The 16,679-nt window shown below is 39.5% G+C and overlaps 1 protein-coding gene across 2 annotated transcripts in view; it reads left to right on the top strand.

Annotated features, from left to right (window-relative positions):
• The first annotated feature begins 1,244 nt into the window (after positions 1-1,244).
• LOC311042851 (H-2 class II histocompatibility antigen, E-S beta chain-like) overlaps positions 1,245-16,679 on the top strand; it is a 39,261-nt gene continuing 23,826 nt past the window's right edge. Inside the window, exons 1-8 of one of the 2 annotated variants that reach the window (XM_084053905.1) lie at positions 1,245-1,297; positions 3,422-3,505; positions 3,877-4,131; positions 4,963-5,235; positions 7,926-8,145; positions 8,701-8,768; positions 9,563-9,676; positions 10,089-10,148. In XM_084053905.1, coding sequence (XP_083910031.1) covers positions 3,439-3,505; positions 3,877-4,131; positions 4,963-5,235; positions 7,926-8,145; positions 8,701-8,768; positions 9,563-9,676; positions 10,089-10,129 — 1,038 coding nt within the window. In that variant the 5' untranslated portion in view covers positions 1,245-1,297; positions 3,422-3,438 and the 3' untranslated portion in view covers positions 10,130-10,148. Of the gene's footprint in view, positions 1,298-3,286; positions 3,506-3,876; positions 4,132-4,962; positions 5,236-7,925; positions 8,146-8,700; positions 8,769-9,562; positions 9,677-10,088; positions 10,149-16,679 lie in introns of those variants that run through there. The other variant, XM_084053904.1, reaches the window with a different exon arrangement.

Raw genomic sequence — 16,679 nt, forward strand, 5'->3', positions numbered from 1 at the left:
TTCATTATACTCAGTGGTGTAAAGTTCAATACTTTTACTTCTACTCCACTACATCTCAGAGGCTAATATTGTACTTTTACTCCACTACAATTATTTGAAAAATGTTTTACTTTGCAGATATAAATTATTATAAAACATACATTAACCACTTTAGCCCTATTTTATACCTACTGTAGGCTATTTGAAAATAGCCGATCTACAAGCTCACAACGTGTCACATCGTGACGCGAACCAGTAAGATACCCTTTAGATATACACATGTAGATATACACCCTGTTGGCTGTTGTGAATCAGACACATTCATGTTGTAAATAAAACACTGAATTCACTTTATCCCTCAGTTTCAATCATAAACCAGTGGTTCTCAACCTTTTCAGACCGCGACCCCCCAAAATAATCTTATTTGAACTCGGGACCCCCAAAATAATCAAACTTGAACTGAGGACCCCCCAAAATAATCCTATTTGAACTCGGGACCCTCAAAATAATCAAACTTGAACTGAGGACCCCCCAAAATAATCATATTTGAACTGGTGACCCCCCAAAATAATGCTATTTGAACTCGGGACCCCCCAAAATAATCATATTTGAACTGGGGACCCACCAAAATAATCATATTTAAACTGGGGACCCCCCAAAATAATCATATCTAAACTGGGGACCTCCTAAAATAATCATATTTGAACTGGGGACCTCCTAAAATAATCATATTTGAACTGGGGACCCCCCAAAATAATCATATCTAAACTGGGGACCTCCTAAAATAATCATATTTGAACTCAGGACCCCCCACCCTGAAAAAGACTTGGAATTGTAGGAGTTGAGGCGTTACATTTAGTTTGACTCAGTTCGCACAGATAAATAGATCTACATGCTCTAAAATAACTTGTACAAAAATGTTGCTCATTCATATATTAATTGACAATTTGGCCAATGTTTGCCCAGTTTTTAGTATAGTTTGTTGATTACTCATGAAGCAGCAGCTATATACTGTTCATGATATGTGTAATAATCCACACTGTCGTCTTTCTGGAAACAGATGATGTAACATCATATCTTTAATCTGATTGGCTGATTATTCTAAACTACAGAACGAGTCCTCCTTCATTCTCTTTCAGACTCCAGAACTTCTCTTTCAGTAAACATCTGTTTATTCTGATCTGTTTATTCTGATCTTTTTATTCTGATCTGTTTATTCTCATCTGTTTATTCTCATCTATTAAATTCAGTTCAGTGATGATTACAGCCACCCTCCTCATCCTCTCCTCTGTACTTCATGTCAAAGCGATCCCAGAAAGTAAGTACAATATTTATGTTATTATATAATATATACATTTATATTTACTGTTATTATATAAAAACAAATATGAACAATGCACAATACAAACAAATGACACACACACACACGCACGCGCGCGCACGCACGCACGCACGCACGCACGCACGCACGCACGCACGCACGCACGCACACACACACACACACACACACACACACACACACACACACACACACACACACACACACACACACACACACACACACAATTTTGATAAAAGTGGTGAAAGTGAAGATTTTAAGAAATGTGTAGTAATTCTGAGAAACTTTGTAACAAGCACATCAAAATCTCTCTCTCTCTCTCTCTCTCTCTCTCTCTCTCTCTCTCTCTCTCTCTCTCTACTGATTTTTAATAAAAGAATAATTCTAATTGGCTGCTGAGTGAATCAGGAAGTGAAATTCCAGTCAGAAGCTTCATTGGTGAGTTCAACCACACACACACACACACACACACACACACACACACACACACACACACACACACACACACACACACACACACACACACACACACACACACACACATCATCAGTGAGATGTAATGAGGCTTGGATCAGAGGAGCGTCTGTGAGTTCAGTTTACAGGTTCAGGTTCCGGCTCTTCCTGGCTTCATAATTAAAGTGTCCTTGAGCAAGGCACTGAACCGCGTCATTCCAAAACCTCTTGTGCTATAACCACGCCCACTTCTGTGATGAAGGCGGAGCTGCCTCTCAGCATCACATTCAACACATTCTAATACAGACTGAAACCAGGGTTGATTTAGTCGACTAAAACTATAACGAAAAATGTTGGTCGACCTTTTTTCATTGACGAAAACTTAATACGAAATAAAAACTAAGCCTCGATGATTAAAACTAAGACTAAATATATTGACAATTTCATCAACAAATAAAAACTAGACTAAAATGTTAGTGAGGGACTAGTGGAGAAGAGATCCAGTAGAACTAAAAGACAAGTCATTTTATGTTTGGTTGCGCTCGGGTGTTGTGCTCTGAAAATAGCCGATCTACAAGCTCACAACGCGTCGCGCTGTGACGCGTTGTGAGCTTGTAGATCGGCTATTTTCAGCATGCAACCAAGTGTAAAATCAACCATTACGACACCATCAAGGCACCGCCAAAACACACTTTAGTCGACTAAAACTAGACTAAAACTAAAACATTTCAGATGACTAAAATATGACTAAAACTAAATGTAAATCAACAGTCTGAAACCTCATTACAGCACCTGGTCTGGTGGCGTGCCTCACTAATCATTAGACTGACAACCCTAACCTCCTGGTATCGTTTCCCGCTGCCGACACTCTTTTTACAACCACTATTTGTTTTGCTGATTAACTCATTGACTGCCAGAGTTAAAACATCGTCTATAGCTGCCCTACCGACCGACCGACTTTTTTTATTATCAGAATAAAAGACACAGTTAAAAAACTCAGCTATAATTAGCTGACCTCTGACCTCTCCCAGTGCTTCATTTCAGTCTTATGGCCCTCAGGATGAAGGAGTTCTAGAATCTATCTGTGTTAAACTGATATAAACCTATCACTGAATGTATCTATTAAACTGATAGAAACCTATCACTGAATGTATCTATTAAACTGACCTACGGTATGTACATGAGGTTAGACATAAGGTGCATAAGGTACAGTATGTACATGAGGTTAGACATAAGGTGCATAAGGTACAGTATGTACATGAGGTTAGACATAAGGTGCATAAGGTACAGTATGTACATGAGGAAACATAAGGTATGTTATATACATAAGGTTCATAAGGTGCATAAGCAGCAGCTATATACTGTTATGTGCAATAATCCAGACTGCCGTCTTTCTGGAAACAGATGATGTAACATCATATCTTTAATCTGATTGGCTGATTATTCTAAACTACAGAACGAGTCCTCCTTCATTCTCTTTCAGACTCCAGAACTTCTCTTTCAGTAAACATCTGTTTATTCTGATCTGTTTATTCTGATCTGTTTATTCTCATCTGTTCATTCTCATCTGTTTATTCTCATCTGTTTATTCTCATCTGTTTATTCTCATCTGTTTATTCTCATCTGTTTATTCTCATCTATTGAATTCAGTTCAGTTTTGATCAGTGATGATGAAGATTACAGCCACCCTCCTCATCCTCTCCTCTGTACTTCATGTCAAAGCGATCCCAGGAAGTAAGTATATTATATTTATATTATTTATGTTACACAAACACACACACACACACACACACACACACACACACACACACACACACACACACACACACACACACACACACACACACACACACACACACACACACACACACACACACACACACACACACACACACACACACACACACAAATAAATACATAAATACATAAAAACATTTGAATCTGTTTCAGTGTGAATAAAACGTTTGACAGGAAGCTACTTTTAATATCCAACCTTTCACTGCATATAAGAACCAAACATGATTGTTTAACATGATGATTATGTGTTATTGTCACTGTGAAGAAGTTTGTTGTTGAATTTAATGTCATCTTTGTTTTTTTTCCAGTGTTCCATGAGCACATTCAACTCCTTGGCTGTTCAGACACAGTTAAAGACTCATATAAAGAGTTCATGATAGGACTGGATGGTGAAGTGATGATGTACGCAGACTACAACAAAGGGAAGGCGGTGTACCCTCAGCCTCCGTTTGTAGATCCAATCACCTTCACAGCAGCTTATGAACTAGCTTTGGATCGGCAGCAGTACTGCAAAGGCCAGCTGGACTCCATTCTCACTGCCTTGAAGAAACCACCAGTGAAAGGTACATGAATACTATGAACACAATAGTTATTAACTAAAACGGTTGAATGAATTTAACATGAATGAAAATGTTTAAACATGTATATTAAGCATTTATGGTTTTTATGGTGAAATATTTTCTATATAATATTTATTTTTATTAAACATGAATATGTGCTTGAGGTGATAATACGATTATACAACAGTTACCATCAAAATAAAAACATATCAAAATGTATTCATATTGAGAGGCATTTCTCTCTCAAAATAACCTTTCTGTGAGTGTTATCTCTGTTATCCTGGAAATACATGATGGAGTCTGACAGACAGACAGACAGACAGAGTTTACGCCACATGGCCGGATTAATCCTTTGTGGAGCCCGGTGCTACGACCCATTTCGGTGGCGGTGTTACAAGTGTTACAAGTAAAAGTCCGGAATTCAAAATTTACTTGATTGAAAGTACAAAAGTATTGGTATCAAAATGTACTTAAAGTACCAAAAGTAAAAGTACTAAAATGTTTGAAAATAGCAGATCTACAAGCTCGAGCTATGAGCTTATAGATCTGCTATTTTCAAATAGCCTAGGTATAAAAAAGGGGTTATCCTGGAAATATATGATGGGGTCTGGCAGACAGACAGGCAGGCAGGCAGGCAGGCAGGCAGGCAGGCAGGCAGACAGACAGACAGACAGACAGACAGACAGACAGACAGACAGACAGACAGACAGACAGACAGAGTACTTGTTTACTCAGCCACTCTAGTACTTGACAATTCAAACACACACAGTGATGATATGATACAGATTATAATAAAACTGAACATTAATGATATTTTTAATTGTCTATTTCCAGATGGATATGTGTACTATGAGGCTTCCCGCTGTGTGTTTAACTCCAGTGAGCTGAAGGACATACAGTTCATAGCGTCATCTAATTTCGATGGTGATGAGATCACCAGGTGGGACAGTAGAGTAGATCAGTTTGTTGGATACACTGAGTTTGGTGTGAAGAACGCAGAGCGCTGGAATAAAGATCCTACACTACTGGCTGCGATGAGAGGAGCACGAGAGGCAATCTGCAAACCCTTCATTGACTCCGACTACTCCAATGTTCTGAACAAGAGAGGTGAGCTGATCTCCGAGCAGCACTCAACACTCATCACCTCATAAACTATAACATGACATCATAATAAATCATTCTATTCAGAGATGATTAATGGTGTTAATATTGATCTGATAATGATTATAAAACATGACTTAATCTGCTGAGAAACATTTCAGATCCTCTGAAACACTTAATGGGATAGTTCACCCCAAAATTACTTTTTTTCTATGGATTAGTCACCCCATGGAGACTCATGTGACAATAATTTGATGACCGGCAGCGGTTCCGGTAGGAGACAAAAGAAGTCTCCTTTGTATCTCCTACCGGAACCGCTGCCTACCGGTCCGCTTGTCATCAAATTATTGTAAAACAATTTTTAAAAAAAAGCAATATCCATGAATTCAAGTCTCCATGGGGTGAAAACAAATATTTTTTTGGGTGAACTATCCCTTTAAGCCTGATTTATACTGTATCCTAACACACTGTCACACAGTGGAAATAGCAGATCTACAAGCTCACAACATGTGGTGTCACCATCGTACACCGAGTATAAATGAAACATATAGATCTATTTCAGATTGTTTTCACCTACATTTAATGACCTGCCTAAAACAGAGACACCAGGATTAATGTTTTTAAATGAACGTTAAAAAGAACCATGCAGGCTAAAACACACCTCTATACACTTCATTTCACCACCTGATTTTATATTTGAATTATTGTCTTTACTAGTTTGTTTTGTATGTTTTTAATCACTTTATTAATATTTTACAGGATTATGTGTATTGTTTTGTTTGTTTCTACTCTTGTTCATTCAAACTATTTTCATAAAATGATACTGCTTGGTTTATTTTTGTTTATGCAAAGCACTGTGTAACTGTGAATTATCTAATATGTTTAAATTATATTATATAAATGCATTCTACTTTGTACAAAACTGTAGACTATTGTATAATCTACAGTACTCTATGAAAGTTGTTTTCTGACGCCATCTGGTGGCCAAACACTGACATTTACAATCACAATGTAGGCATTTATCAGACGCTCTTAATCCAGAGAGATTTACAGTAAGCAAGGAAAACACAAGGTAATACATCAAATGCATAGAAATAGTAATCTAGGATCATAGGTAAACCAAGATCCTATCATCAGTCTAAACAGTATAATATCAAACAAATAAATAATATGTACTTTAAAACTATCCACACTAGGCCTATAGGATGCCAAGTCAACAAATGACCTGGCATCTGTCTACATAATATGCTATCAAAATTACATTTTAGTCGTTGCATAAGCCTGCAAGGTCATCAAGGCTACGTCTAGTGCTACAGGCTGAGGTGGAGTCTGAAGAGGAGAGCCTTCAGATTACGGTGGAAGATTGTGAGTGAGTCTGCAGTTCTGACTGCAATGGGGAATTTGTTCCACAGTTTTGGAGCCAGAAGGGAGAAGAGTCTAGGACGTGTGGAGCGTTGTCCAGGGTGTTTTAGAGAAGGGAGAAGAGTCTAGGATGTGTGGAGCATTGTCCAGGGTGTCGAGAATGTTCAGACAGCTTCCCTGTGTTAGCTGATCTGAGTGAAAGGGAGGGGTTGTAGGGTTGGATCAGGTTTGAAGATATGGGGGTGTCATACCTTTGGTTGCTTTGTAGGCCAACATCAGTGTTTTGTACTCTGTGAGGGCAGCAACTGGGAGCCAATGGAGGGAGAAGAGAACGGGGGAGAGCCGGGAACCGTTAACATTTTGGCTGGTTGAAGACCAAGCGTGTTGCGGGCTTGCGGCTTTCTGGATCATTTGGATCTCATTTGGATTATATACAATTATTAATGACTAGAGTTTCGGGGGGCTACGCCCCCCTCAACCCCAGCCGCGCACGGGGCCCAGCGTGGCCGTGTGTAGATTGGGGGACCCAAATCGCCGGAGTAAAACTGTGGAAACGTTTTTTTGAAAAAGGAAAAAATTTGAAGAAATTATATTTGTTATGTTTCAGGGGGTCCACAGGGGGTCCGCGGACCCCCTGCTGGTCCACTGACCCCCTGTGGAGTGTTGGGACGCGCGGGGACACCCCTGGAACATTGCGGAGCATTTGGGTGTTTTTTTTTTTTTCATGAAGGTGGTTGCTTGTTTCTGGCGCTGGCTGTGCAAACCTGGCAACCCAGCGCATGCTGCCGGTGGCGTTACACCAGAAATGGTTCCTGGAGAAAATGGTGACCAAAAACATTTTTTGGAAAAAAAGGAAAAAGCCCCCGCACCGGCTGCCTGCTGTTGTGGTGATTAGGTCGTGCGCACGGTAAACGGTACGAAGCTGGCTCCCCTTCCGTTTTGTCCGACATTTGGTGAGTAGAATTAATTATGTTGCGCGGTGGAAAAGGTGTAGTGAGCAGTGAGATGTCCCCTACGCGAGGCGTAAATTCAGTGCGGGCGCCGTGGCGAGTCAGTTGGCGACATGTGGTCTGGCGGTGCGTTGTTTATTCGATAACAGAGCTGTGGGGTGTCGCCACCGAGGGTGCGGAAGTCGGTCGCCATTTATATAGTTAGATAATGACATTTTCCTATGACAGTTATATAATAATAATAATAATAATAATAATAATAATAATAAGGGTAATAATAATAATAATAATAATAATAATAATAATAATAATAATAATAATAATAATAATAATAATAATAATAATAATAATAATCATCATCATCATCATCATCATCTTTTTTAGGAGTGGAGCCCAAAGTGAGACTGAAGTCAGAGACTCCCCCTCGTCGTGGTGAACACACTCACATGCTGAGGTGCAGCAGCTACGACTTCTATCCTAAAGTGATCCTGGTGACCTGGTGGATAGGTCAAGAACCTTTGACCTCTGGTCTCTCCTCTACCGATGAGCTGTCTGATGGAGACTGGTACTACCAGTACCACTCCTACCTGGAGTACACACCCAGGTACACACCTAACAGACACCTATACATAGAAATACACACCTAACAGACACCTATACATATATTCTTTAAAAATGAAACAAGTGTTACTCTCTTGCTGAAAATGGCCCATTAAATGGTAGGCTTATATTAAGTCACACACACACGCACGCACGCACGCACGCACGCACGCACGCACGCACGCACGCACGCACGCACGCACGCACACAGAGGAATACGCTATAACATGCGTATCTCGTTACTAAGTTTCTTCTGCCTCTTGCCTTCCTATTTTCCTGCAATGCAGAGGGAATAGTGGAATACACAATAAACACTAGAGCGGAGGAGAGCCCAGTGGGGTATTCACGCTCCTACTGTACAATAATAGTCAAACAAAATATTAACAAAGATCAACAGATCAATGTGAATAGAATCACGGCGCGGTTCAGCATGTAGATCAGCTACTACTACTGTGTGTGTGTGTGTGTGTGTGTGTGTGTGTGTGTGTGTGTGTGTGTGTGTGTGTGTGTGTGTGTGTGTGTGTGTGTGTGTGTTTGTGCGCGTGTGTGTGCATTACAGATCAGGAGAGAAGATCACATGCATGGTGGAACATCCCAGCCTGACCGCACCTATCAAGATGGACTGGGGTCAGTTATTATAATCTACTGTAATTTACTGTCTAAATAGCAGATATACAAGCTCATAGCGCGGCACCGAGTGCCACACTATGAGCTTGTAGATCTGCTATTTTTTTTTAATCGTGAACATTTGTGCAAATCTTTGAATATATATATATTTTTAAGCGAACATTTGTAACTGTCAAATGTCTATGTCTTCATTTAAAAAAAAAAAAAACTATTGTTGCTATATCAGTGGTGCTCAAACCTTTTCTTGTCAAGGACCCCAAATGTAAAAAAAATAAAAACAGATCAAAGACCAGATTGAATTGATAAAAGCAGATCAAAGAGTCATCATGGTTTTATCAATGTGAAAACAAGACAGTTTTCTAAGACAGAACAGGCGCTGATGTTCTTTTTTACAAACTGCCTCACAGCTCTGAGTCTGACTCTGTCCCAAGATACTTTCTGCACATTCCACATGCAGCCTGCTTTATAATCATCATAGTAAAAGGTTGATTCATGTCTTCTAAAATCTATCATCATATCCTTTGTTTTGGATGTATTTAGCTCTAAGAAGGACATGTCACATCAGGTGACAAACTCCTCAAGGACTGGACCAATAGGGTTGGACTCATTATTACTGAACAGACTCACAATGACTGTGTCGTCTGTTTATTGTGTTTGGTTGTTGTAGCTTATTGTCAGATGACTCCATGTCAGAGTCAGTGAAGAACAAGGTATTTTAATCTTCTGTAATAATATGATATGATATGATATGGTATGATATGATATGATATGATATGATATATTTGTATTGTCAGATTTCTCCATGCCAGAGTCAGTGAAGAACAAGGTGGCCATGGGAGCATCAGGTCTGGTTCTGGGTCTGGTCTTGTTCCTGTCTGGATTCATCTACTTCCAGTGGAAGAAACGAGGTCAGATCAACAGAGGATCACATGACATGTGGAACCCTCACAGAAATGCAAACAAACAAACAAACAAACAAACAAACAAACAAACAAACAAACAAGCAAACATGTAAAGCCACAACCTAAACTGGTTTATATTGGTTTAGAACCTTAACCGGTTTAGACCAGTTTAGACAACCTAGTTAGAGGTCAAAGTGTGTTCTATGTTGTTACATTTAGCTTTAATACATCAGTGTTACATTTAGTCCTAAATAAGAGTCAAATGTTCACATTAGTTCTGATGACTGAACCTTAATGTTATTGTGTTGTTGTGTTATTGTGTGTACAATGTATGCATTTTATGGAGAAATGCACACAATACAGTACATAGGATTTATTTGTGTGTCTGTTTTAACTGTCTCTCTTCTTCTTCTATCAGGTCGTATTCTGGTGCCGACAACCAATGATGAGAATCTTTAGACTCCTCCCACACACCCAGGTTCACTTCCTCTTTCTTTTCACTAAACTTTCTTTTTTAATGTATAAAAGTGTATAAAAGTATAAAACATACACAAAACAACATGCTTGTGTAAGAAGTGAAACAACTAGCCTGGTAAACCATCCCGGTCGCGTGAATTCACATTATCATGTGTCTTCTGCTTAATCTCTTATAATAATGAATCTAATAATCACATTTAATAATCAGATGATTTGTTGTATCAGACAACACTGATGACAATGTGGCCATATGGGGGGGCGGGGGGGGGGGGGGGGTCCTCTTGGTAAACTAACAACTTGCTCATGATCTATTAACCATGTATAGCATAGTTTTAAATCATTAAACTATTAACAAACATTTGACAAGTTTTGAGTAACACATTAACTGATCATTTGGGAATGATTAATTTACTATTATAAGGGAAGGTTATTCTAAAGTGTTAACATGTTCACACAGTTAATACATTCTGATTCTTATTGGTTTATTGTCTTTTCACAGAACACCTGGGTTTGTTTTCAGAGAAGCAGAGAGTCATCGCTGCCCTCTGGTGGAGAGAGGAGGAACATTGTGTGTCCATTCAGCTTTTAAATACTCACAGCAGCACAATGATGACATCATCAACCTTTTTTCACAAATGTGTCCTTTAAAAATGCTTATTGGCTAGCCAAGGCTAACGATAATTAGTGTGCGCCCAGGTCGACGTGGTTTTGAGGGTTAAGGTCATTACACACCGGCGATTATGCGAATATACGCAAAATTCGGACATGTTCCGAATAAATAAAAGACGCTTTTTCGCTTCGCTTTTTCGCTCCGTGGAAGCTTGCATTGACTTCATAAGGTTTGTTTTTTTTTAAGTATTATTAAAAAAAAAATCGCCCCTGGTGTCTAAGGACCTGTCGGGTTAAGGTTAGGGTTAAAGGAGAGATCCGGACATTTTAAGTGTTATATTTGATGTGTCGCTAATCACTCACCAACATTGAAAGGGACATTGAGTTATTCCAGAGAGTCCCCTGTCGTCGGGTCTGGCGACCCCCTCCGTTGGCATAATGGGAGCCTGTGTAAGTTTGAAAATCGTCTATTATAACCGATGCAAAGTTAGTTTTTTCTCTTCTACTGCTCATCGTGGAGTCTCATGATACTCAAACATGAACGGAATGTCACGCACGCGCTGGGTGTGACAGTGACATGATGAGTTCTCTTTCAATGTTTTCATTGATTTTTTAACAATTAAGTGCACAACACTAGACACATAAGACAACATACTTACTAATAAATAAATAAAACAAGACAGAATCAACAAGCCAGCAACCAACAATTGAACGAAAATTATAATAAAAATTAAAATGAATAGTAGTCGTGTTTAAAGAAAAAAATGTGTATAATTCCGACAGTTTGGATATTCCTTGGTCATAATTTTTTATCTTTCCGTTTTTCAGCTCCACTGTTGTTTCTATCCGTTCATATTGACTAAACTTCACTCATTAAACTAGTTAACAGCTCTGTGGACAAGTGATGATGTATTTGGCAGTTGATGATCAGGACACACGGGTGGCAAGAACAAAACCTTCAAAAAAGTGGAATCACTTTCTTGTAAATACATATTTTAAATTATATCATTTATTTATAAATAATTGTATTGGAGGAACATGTCAGACATGTCCCCTCCTTCCCACCTGGGATCTGCGACCCTGATCATGAATGGTTTGAAGTTCAGATGTTCGATTTTGGCTTTAATTTGCTTGGTTTGAATGGAATGTCACAATATCAATAAAGGAATGAGAAAACATCATTGTGCCTCATGTTCGCTTAAATTTCACTGCAGGTGGGTTGCCAATTTCAGCCAATCAAGAGAGAGTGCCCATTCATCAGCTTCAATGTTAGTGTTCCAGTTTAAGTTTCATCACTTCCAATTCCACTTGTTTAATGTGTATCCTGTGTGAGTTCTCTCTTCTGATTGGATAAGATTGGTATCCCGAACTGAAAATGCATTTGTTTAGTATAGAGCTATTTTACACTGTTACTGAACAAACACTATAGCAATGATTACAATCACTATAGAGCTATTTAACACAGTTAGTGAACAAACACTATAGCAATGATTACTATCACAATATAGAGCTATTTTACACTGTTACTGAACAAACACTATAGTAATGATTACTATCACAATATAGAGCTATTTAACACTGTTACTGAACAAACACTATAGTAATGATTACTATCACAATATAGAGCTATTTAACACTGCTACTGAACAAACACTCTTTAGTAAAGATTATCACAATAGAGCTATTTAACAGAGCAGCATACAATCTCAACCTGTTGCTTTATTTATGATCATTTATTTTGTTATTGGTGTTGTATAATCTAGTCAACACTACAACTAAGCAAGGTAGCTTTGATAACTTACAGTGTATAGAAAGATACAGTGTGACTGAATGCATGTGTAACCATGGCAGAAATATAACAGATCAGTAACTTCGACTACGCCACCTTGGGAGTTTCATCCAAGGAATCAATTAAAGTGCTAAAGTAACCACACTGAATTGCAACACAAGTTTTTTTTTGTAAATGAATGGAGCAAAGACGTGCTTCAAGATAATCAAGTATATTTATTATAAACCCAACAGGATAATATTTCCTCCCCAAATGGAAGTTACATTTTAATTAAACACAATTTAATGTTAAAAAGGTAGAAAAGCACTATATCATAAAATACACAAGAGAAGCCACAGTCAGACTGTAGGGGGAGGAGAGATAGAGGGGTTAGTCGAGAGAGGGTTCAAACACTTCAAAAGCACACTTACACACTATTGGTGGGTTAGGTACACACTACAAACCACACACACACACACACACACACACACACACACACACACACACACACACACACACACACACACACACACACACACACACACACACACACACACACACACACACACACACACACACACACACACACACACACACACACACACACACACACACACACACACACACACACACACACACACACACACACACACACACACACACACACACAGCATGCAGTGCATAGAAGACAGTTCTATCCCACAGTGCGACTGCGGTCGCCTTCAACTATCAGGGTACAAGAAATGACAATTAGCAATATAAATGACAGTGACAGTTGGGTTATCAATGAAAATAAAATACAATGCATAAGAAATAAGGATCTAACAAAGGGACAAAGGCAGCAACAGAGCTAAGGAGCACCTATAAAACAACAGTTAGCCCCTACAAGGCATTATAATTATACACCAAAATACATTCAATTGAAAATACAGAACACTATAGTACCTCAACAGTCAAGGTCTGTGTGTATAGGGCAGGGCACCTGATGCATGGCAGTAGTACACAAGCCTACCTACAGAATTATGTTAGAACCACAATATGAGGACACAATATATACAAAGGAAACATTACTCTACGTACCTCAGGTTAGGTGAGGTTTGGCCCTAACACCTGGCCTACAAACAGCCTCTTGGCCTCTGATCCTCAACCTCAACACTGAGGCAGAGAGGAGGAACATAGGACCATTAACAATAAATACAATGTTCTAAACACATAGTTTAAAAGCAAAACAACAATCTATTGTCTACCTTGTTCAGACAAGCCAGTGCCTACAGAGAGCCAAGCAGGGATGAGTGAATGAGCACCAGGCTTTATAGGGGAGGGGCTAATCAGTGACTACTTACACCTGAGTAATTGGGGCGTGGACACAGAAGCCTGAATGGAGACAGGTCTCCCTGTTACATATACACCTGTGTGTGTGTGTGTGTGTGTGTGTGTGTGTGTGTGTGTGTGCGTGTGCGTGTGCGTGTGCGTGTGCGTGTGTGTGTGTGTGTGAACCATAACAAGATAGGCTATACCAAAATAATAGCTATTAGACCTAGCGGAGACATTTAGACTCTTACTCTTATCATAATGTATTGTAGAAGTATTATAAGTGATGGTAAAATATAAAGGTTAGATATAAGCAGCCATATAACTTCTTCCTCAGTGGTCTCATGTAATATTCTAATATTTTGAGATATGGAATTTTTTGTTCACATTATGGAGTTAGGTTAATTACTGATATTAATTTTAAAAAATCTTTCTTTTAATGCATTTCAACAGAAACAAAACAACACTCTGCATGAAAATGAAGTGTTAAAGCAGCACTATGTAGTTTGGGGTATCAGTGTCCACTTTGGACACAAATAACATGGCAGCAACGTCTTTGACTTCATTACCCAAGAGTCTCTGCATGCATGTCTGGCGAGGACGCGCTGTGATTGGCCAGTCTTCTCTTGCAGTTCTGCAAGAGCGGCCTTGACAAATGCCAGGATGAAACTCATTGTCTCCCCTAGACATAGTAATACAGTCAAGCCCCTAGCAGGGACCCCCTGAGTCTATACATAGTAATACAGTCAAGCCCCTAGCAGGGACCCCCTGATTCTATACATAGTAATACAGTCAAGCCCCTAGCAGGGACCCCCTGAGTCTATACATAGTAATACAGTCAAGCCCCTAGCAGGGACCCCCTGATTCTATACATAGTAATACAGTCAAGCCCCTAGCAGGGACCCCCTGAGTCTATACATAGTAATACAGTCAAGCCCCTAGCAGGGACCCCCTGATTCTATACATAGTAATACAGTCATGCCCCTAGCAGGGACCCCCTGAGTCTATACATAGTAATACAGTCATGCCCCTAGCAGGGACCCCCTGAGTCTATACATAGTAATACAGTCAAGCCCCTAGCAGGGACCCCCTGAGTCTATACATAGTAATACAGTCATGCCCCTAGCAGGGACCCCCTGAGTCTATACATAGTAATACAGTCAAGCCACTAGCAGGGACCCCCTGAGTCTATACATAGTAATACAGTCAAGCCCCTAGCAGGGACCCCCTGAGTCTATACATAGTAATACAGTCATGCCCCTAGCAGGGACCCCCTGAGTCTATACATAGTAATACAGTCATGCCCCTAGCAGGGACCCCCTGAGTCTATACATAGTAATACAGTCATGCCCCTAGCAGGGACCCCCTGAGTCTATACATAGTAATACAGTCAAGCCCCTAGCAGGGACCCCCTGAGTCTATACATAGTAATACAGTCAAGCCCCTAGCAGGGACCCCCTGAGTCTATACATAGTAATACAGTCAAGCCCCTAGCAGGGACCCCCTGAGTCTATACATAGTAATACAGTCAAGCCCCTAGCAGGGACCCCCTGAGTCTATACATAGTAATACAGTCAAGCCCCTAGCAGGGACCCCCTGAGTCTATACATAGTAATACAGTCAAAGCAAAAGACAAAAAAAGTATTTTTTGGGGTGAACTATCCCTTTAAGTACAGCACTTGAGTAAATGTACTTAGTTACTTAACACCACTGACCTGAAATCAACCTTGTGGCCAAACGGCCAGAACCACATCAATATCAGAACGTGGTTCTCTGTGTGAACGGACTGTGGAACCATCTGCTTGTCTGGTGGTGTGGTGCAGTTTGGCTTGAGGAGCTGAAGGGACGTGTCTGGTCCTGGTCTGGAGACCTTCTCCTTCTTACAGATGCTGAAGGAGGTCAGGTTGATGTCCAGGTTGTAGAACATCAGATACCACAGCAAACACAGGAGGAACAGGAAGCCCATGCACAGGTGTTGTCTGGTGCACTGGAACCATGACGTCATGCTTCTAGCTCTGAGAGAGAGAACATTACACAACCTATACATTACTTACAATCAGTTACTATCCACTGCATAATACAGATAATACAATAAACTATATTCCACAGCATAATAATACATACATAAAAGTTTCCCTAGAGCTTGTGAGGAAAATGACAAAGCATTCACTAAATAATATGGTTCTTAAAGGGATATTTCACTTTCAAAAAAACTTTGGGTCATTTTATCGTCTACTCAGGCTTTTGTGAGCCCCCAGACCGTTTTTAAGTTGCTTGATTCAGTATTTAGATATTTGATATACATTTTATCAGACACGCCCCCTTCCTATACAAACCCATTATAACTTCAAACTCCATTTTTAACATGTTAGATTCATCAAAACACCCGTCCTTGGTTCTGGAGACTCACCCTACCCTCCTAATACGTGAGGGGGCCATGTTTTTTCGATTACTTTTTTCATTTATTTTTTTTCATTTTCCCCCAAAAATATTTAACCTCAGGAGACGATAAAATGACCCAAAGTTTTTTTGAAAGTGAAATATCCCTTTAATAACCTTTTAAAGAAGAATTATTTTTCTATGTGTAACATGAGCCATGAATACTAATAATAATCTTCTGTACATGATAAAAAGTACATTTCCAATCAGCAGTGGTTTGAATAAATCTGTTGTAATGAACATGAATACATAATTATAATTATTATTATTCTCACACCAGCAGTTTTCTATGGATTAGTATTTATTCTTAGTATTTAGTAACTAGTGTTATATTTTAATCCCCATGGAGAGTTTTTTTGCTCTCATTCCTAAGCCAATAATTTGATGCCCAGCGGACCGGTAGGC

The sequence above is a fragment of the Gymnoscopelus microlampas genome, assembly GCF_963454915.1.
Source record: "Gymnoscopelus microlampas genome assembly, chromosome: 4".
Classification (NCBI taxonomy): Eukaryota; Metazoa; Chordata; class Actinopteri; order Myctophiformes; family Myctophidae; genus Gymnoscopelus; species Gymnoscopelus microlampas.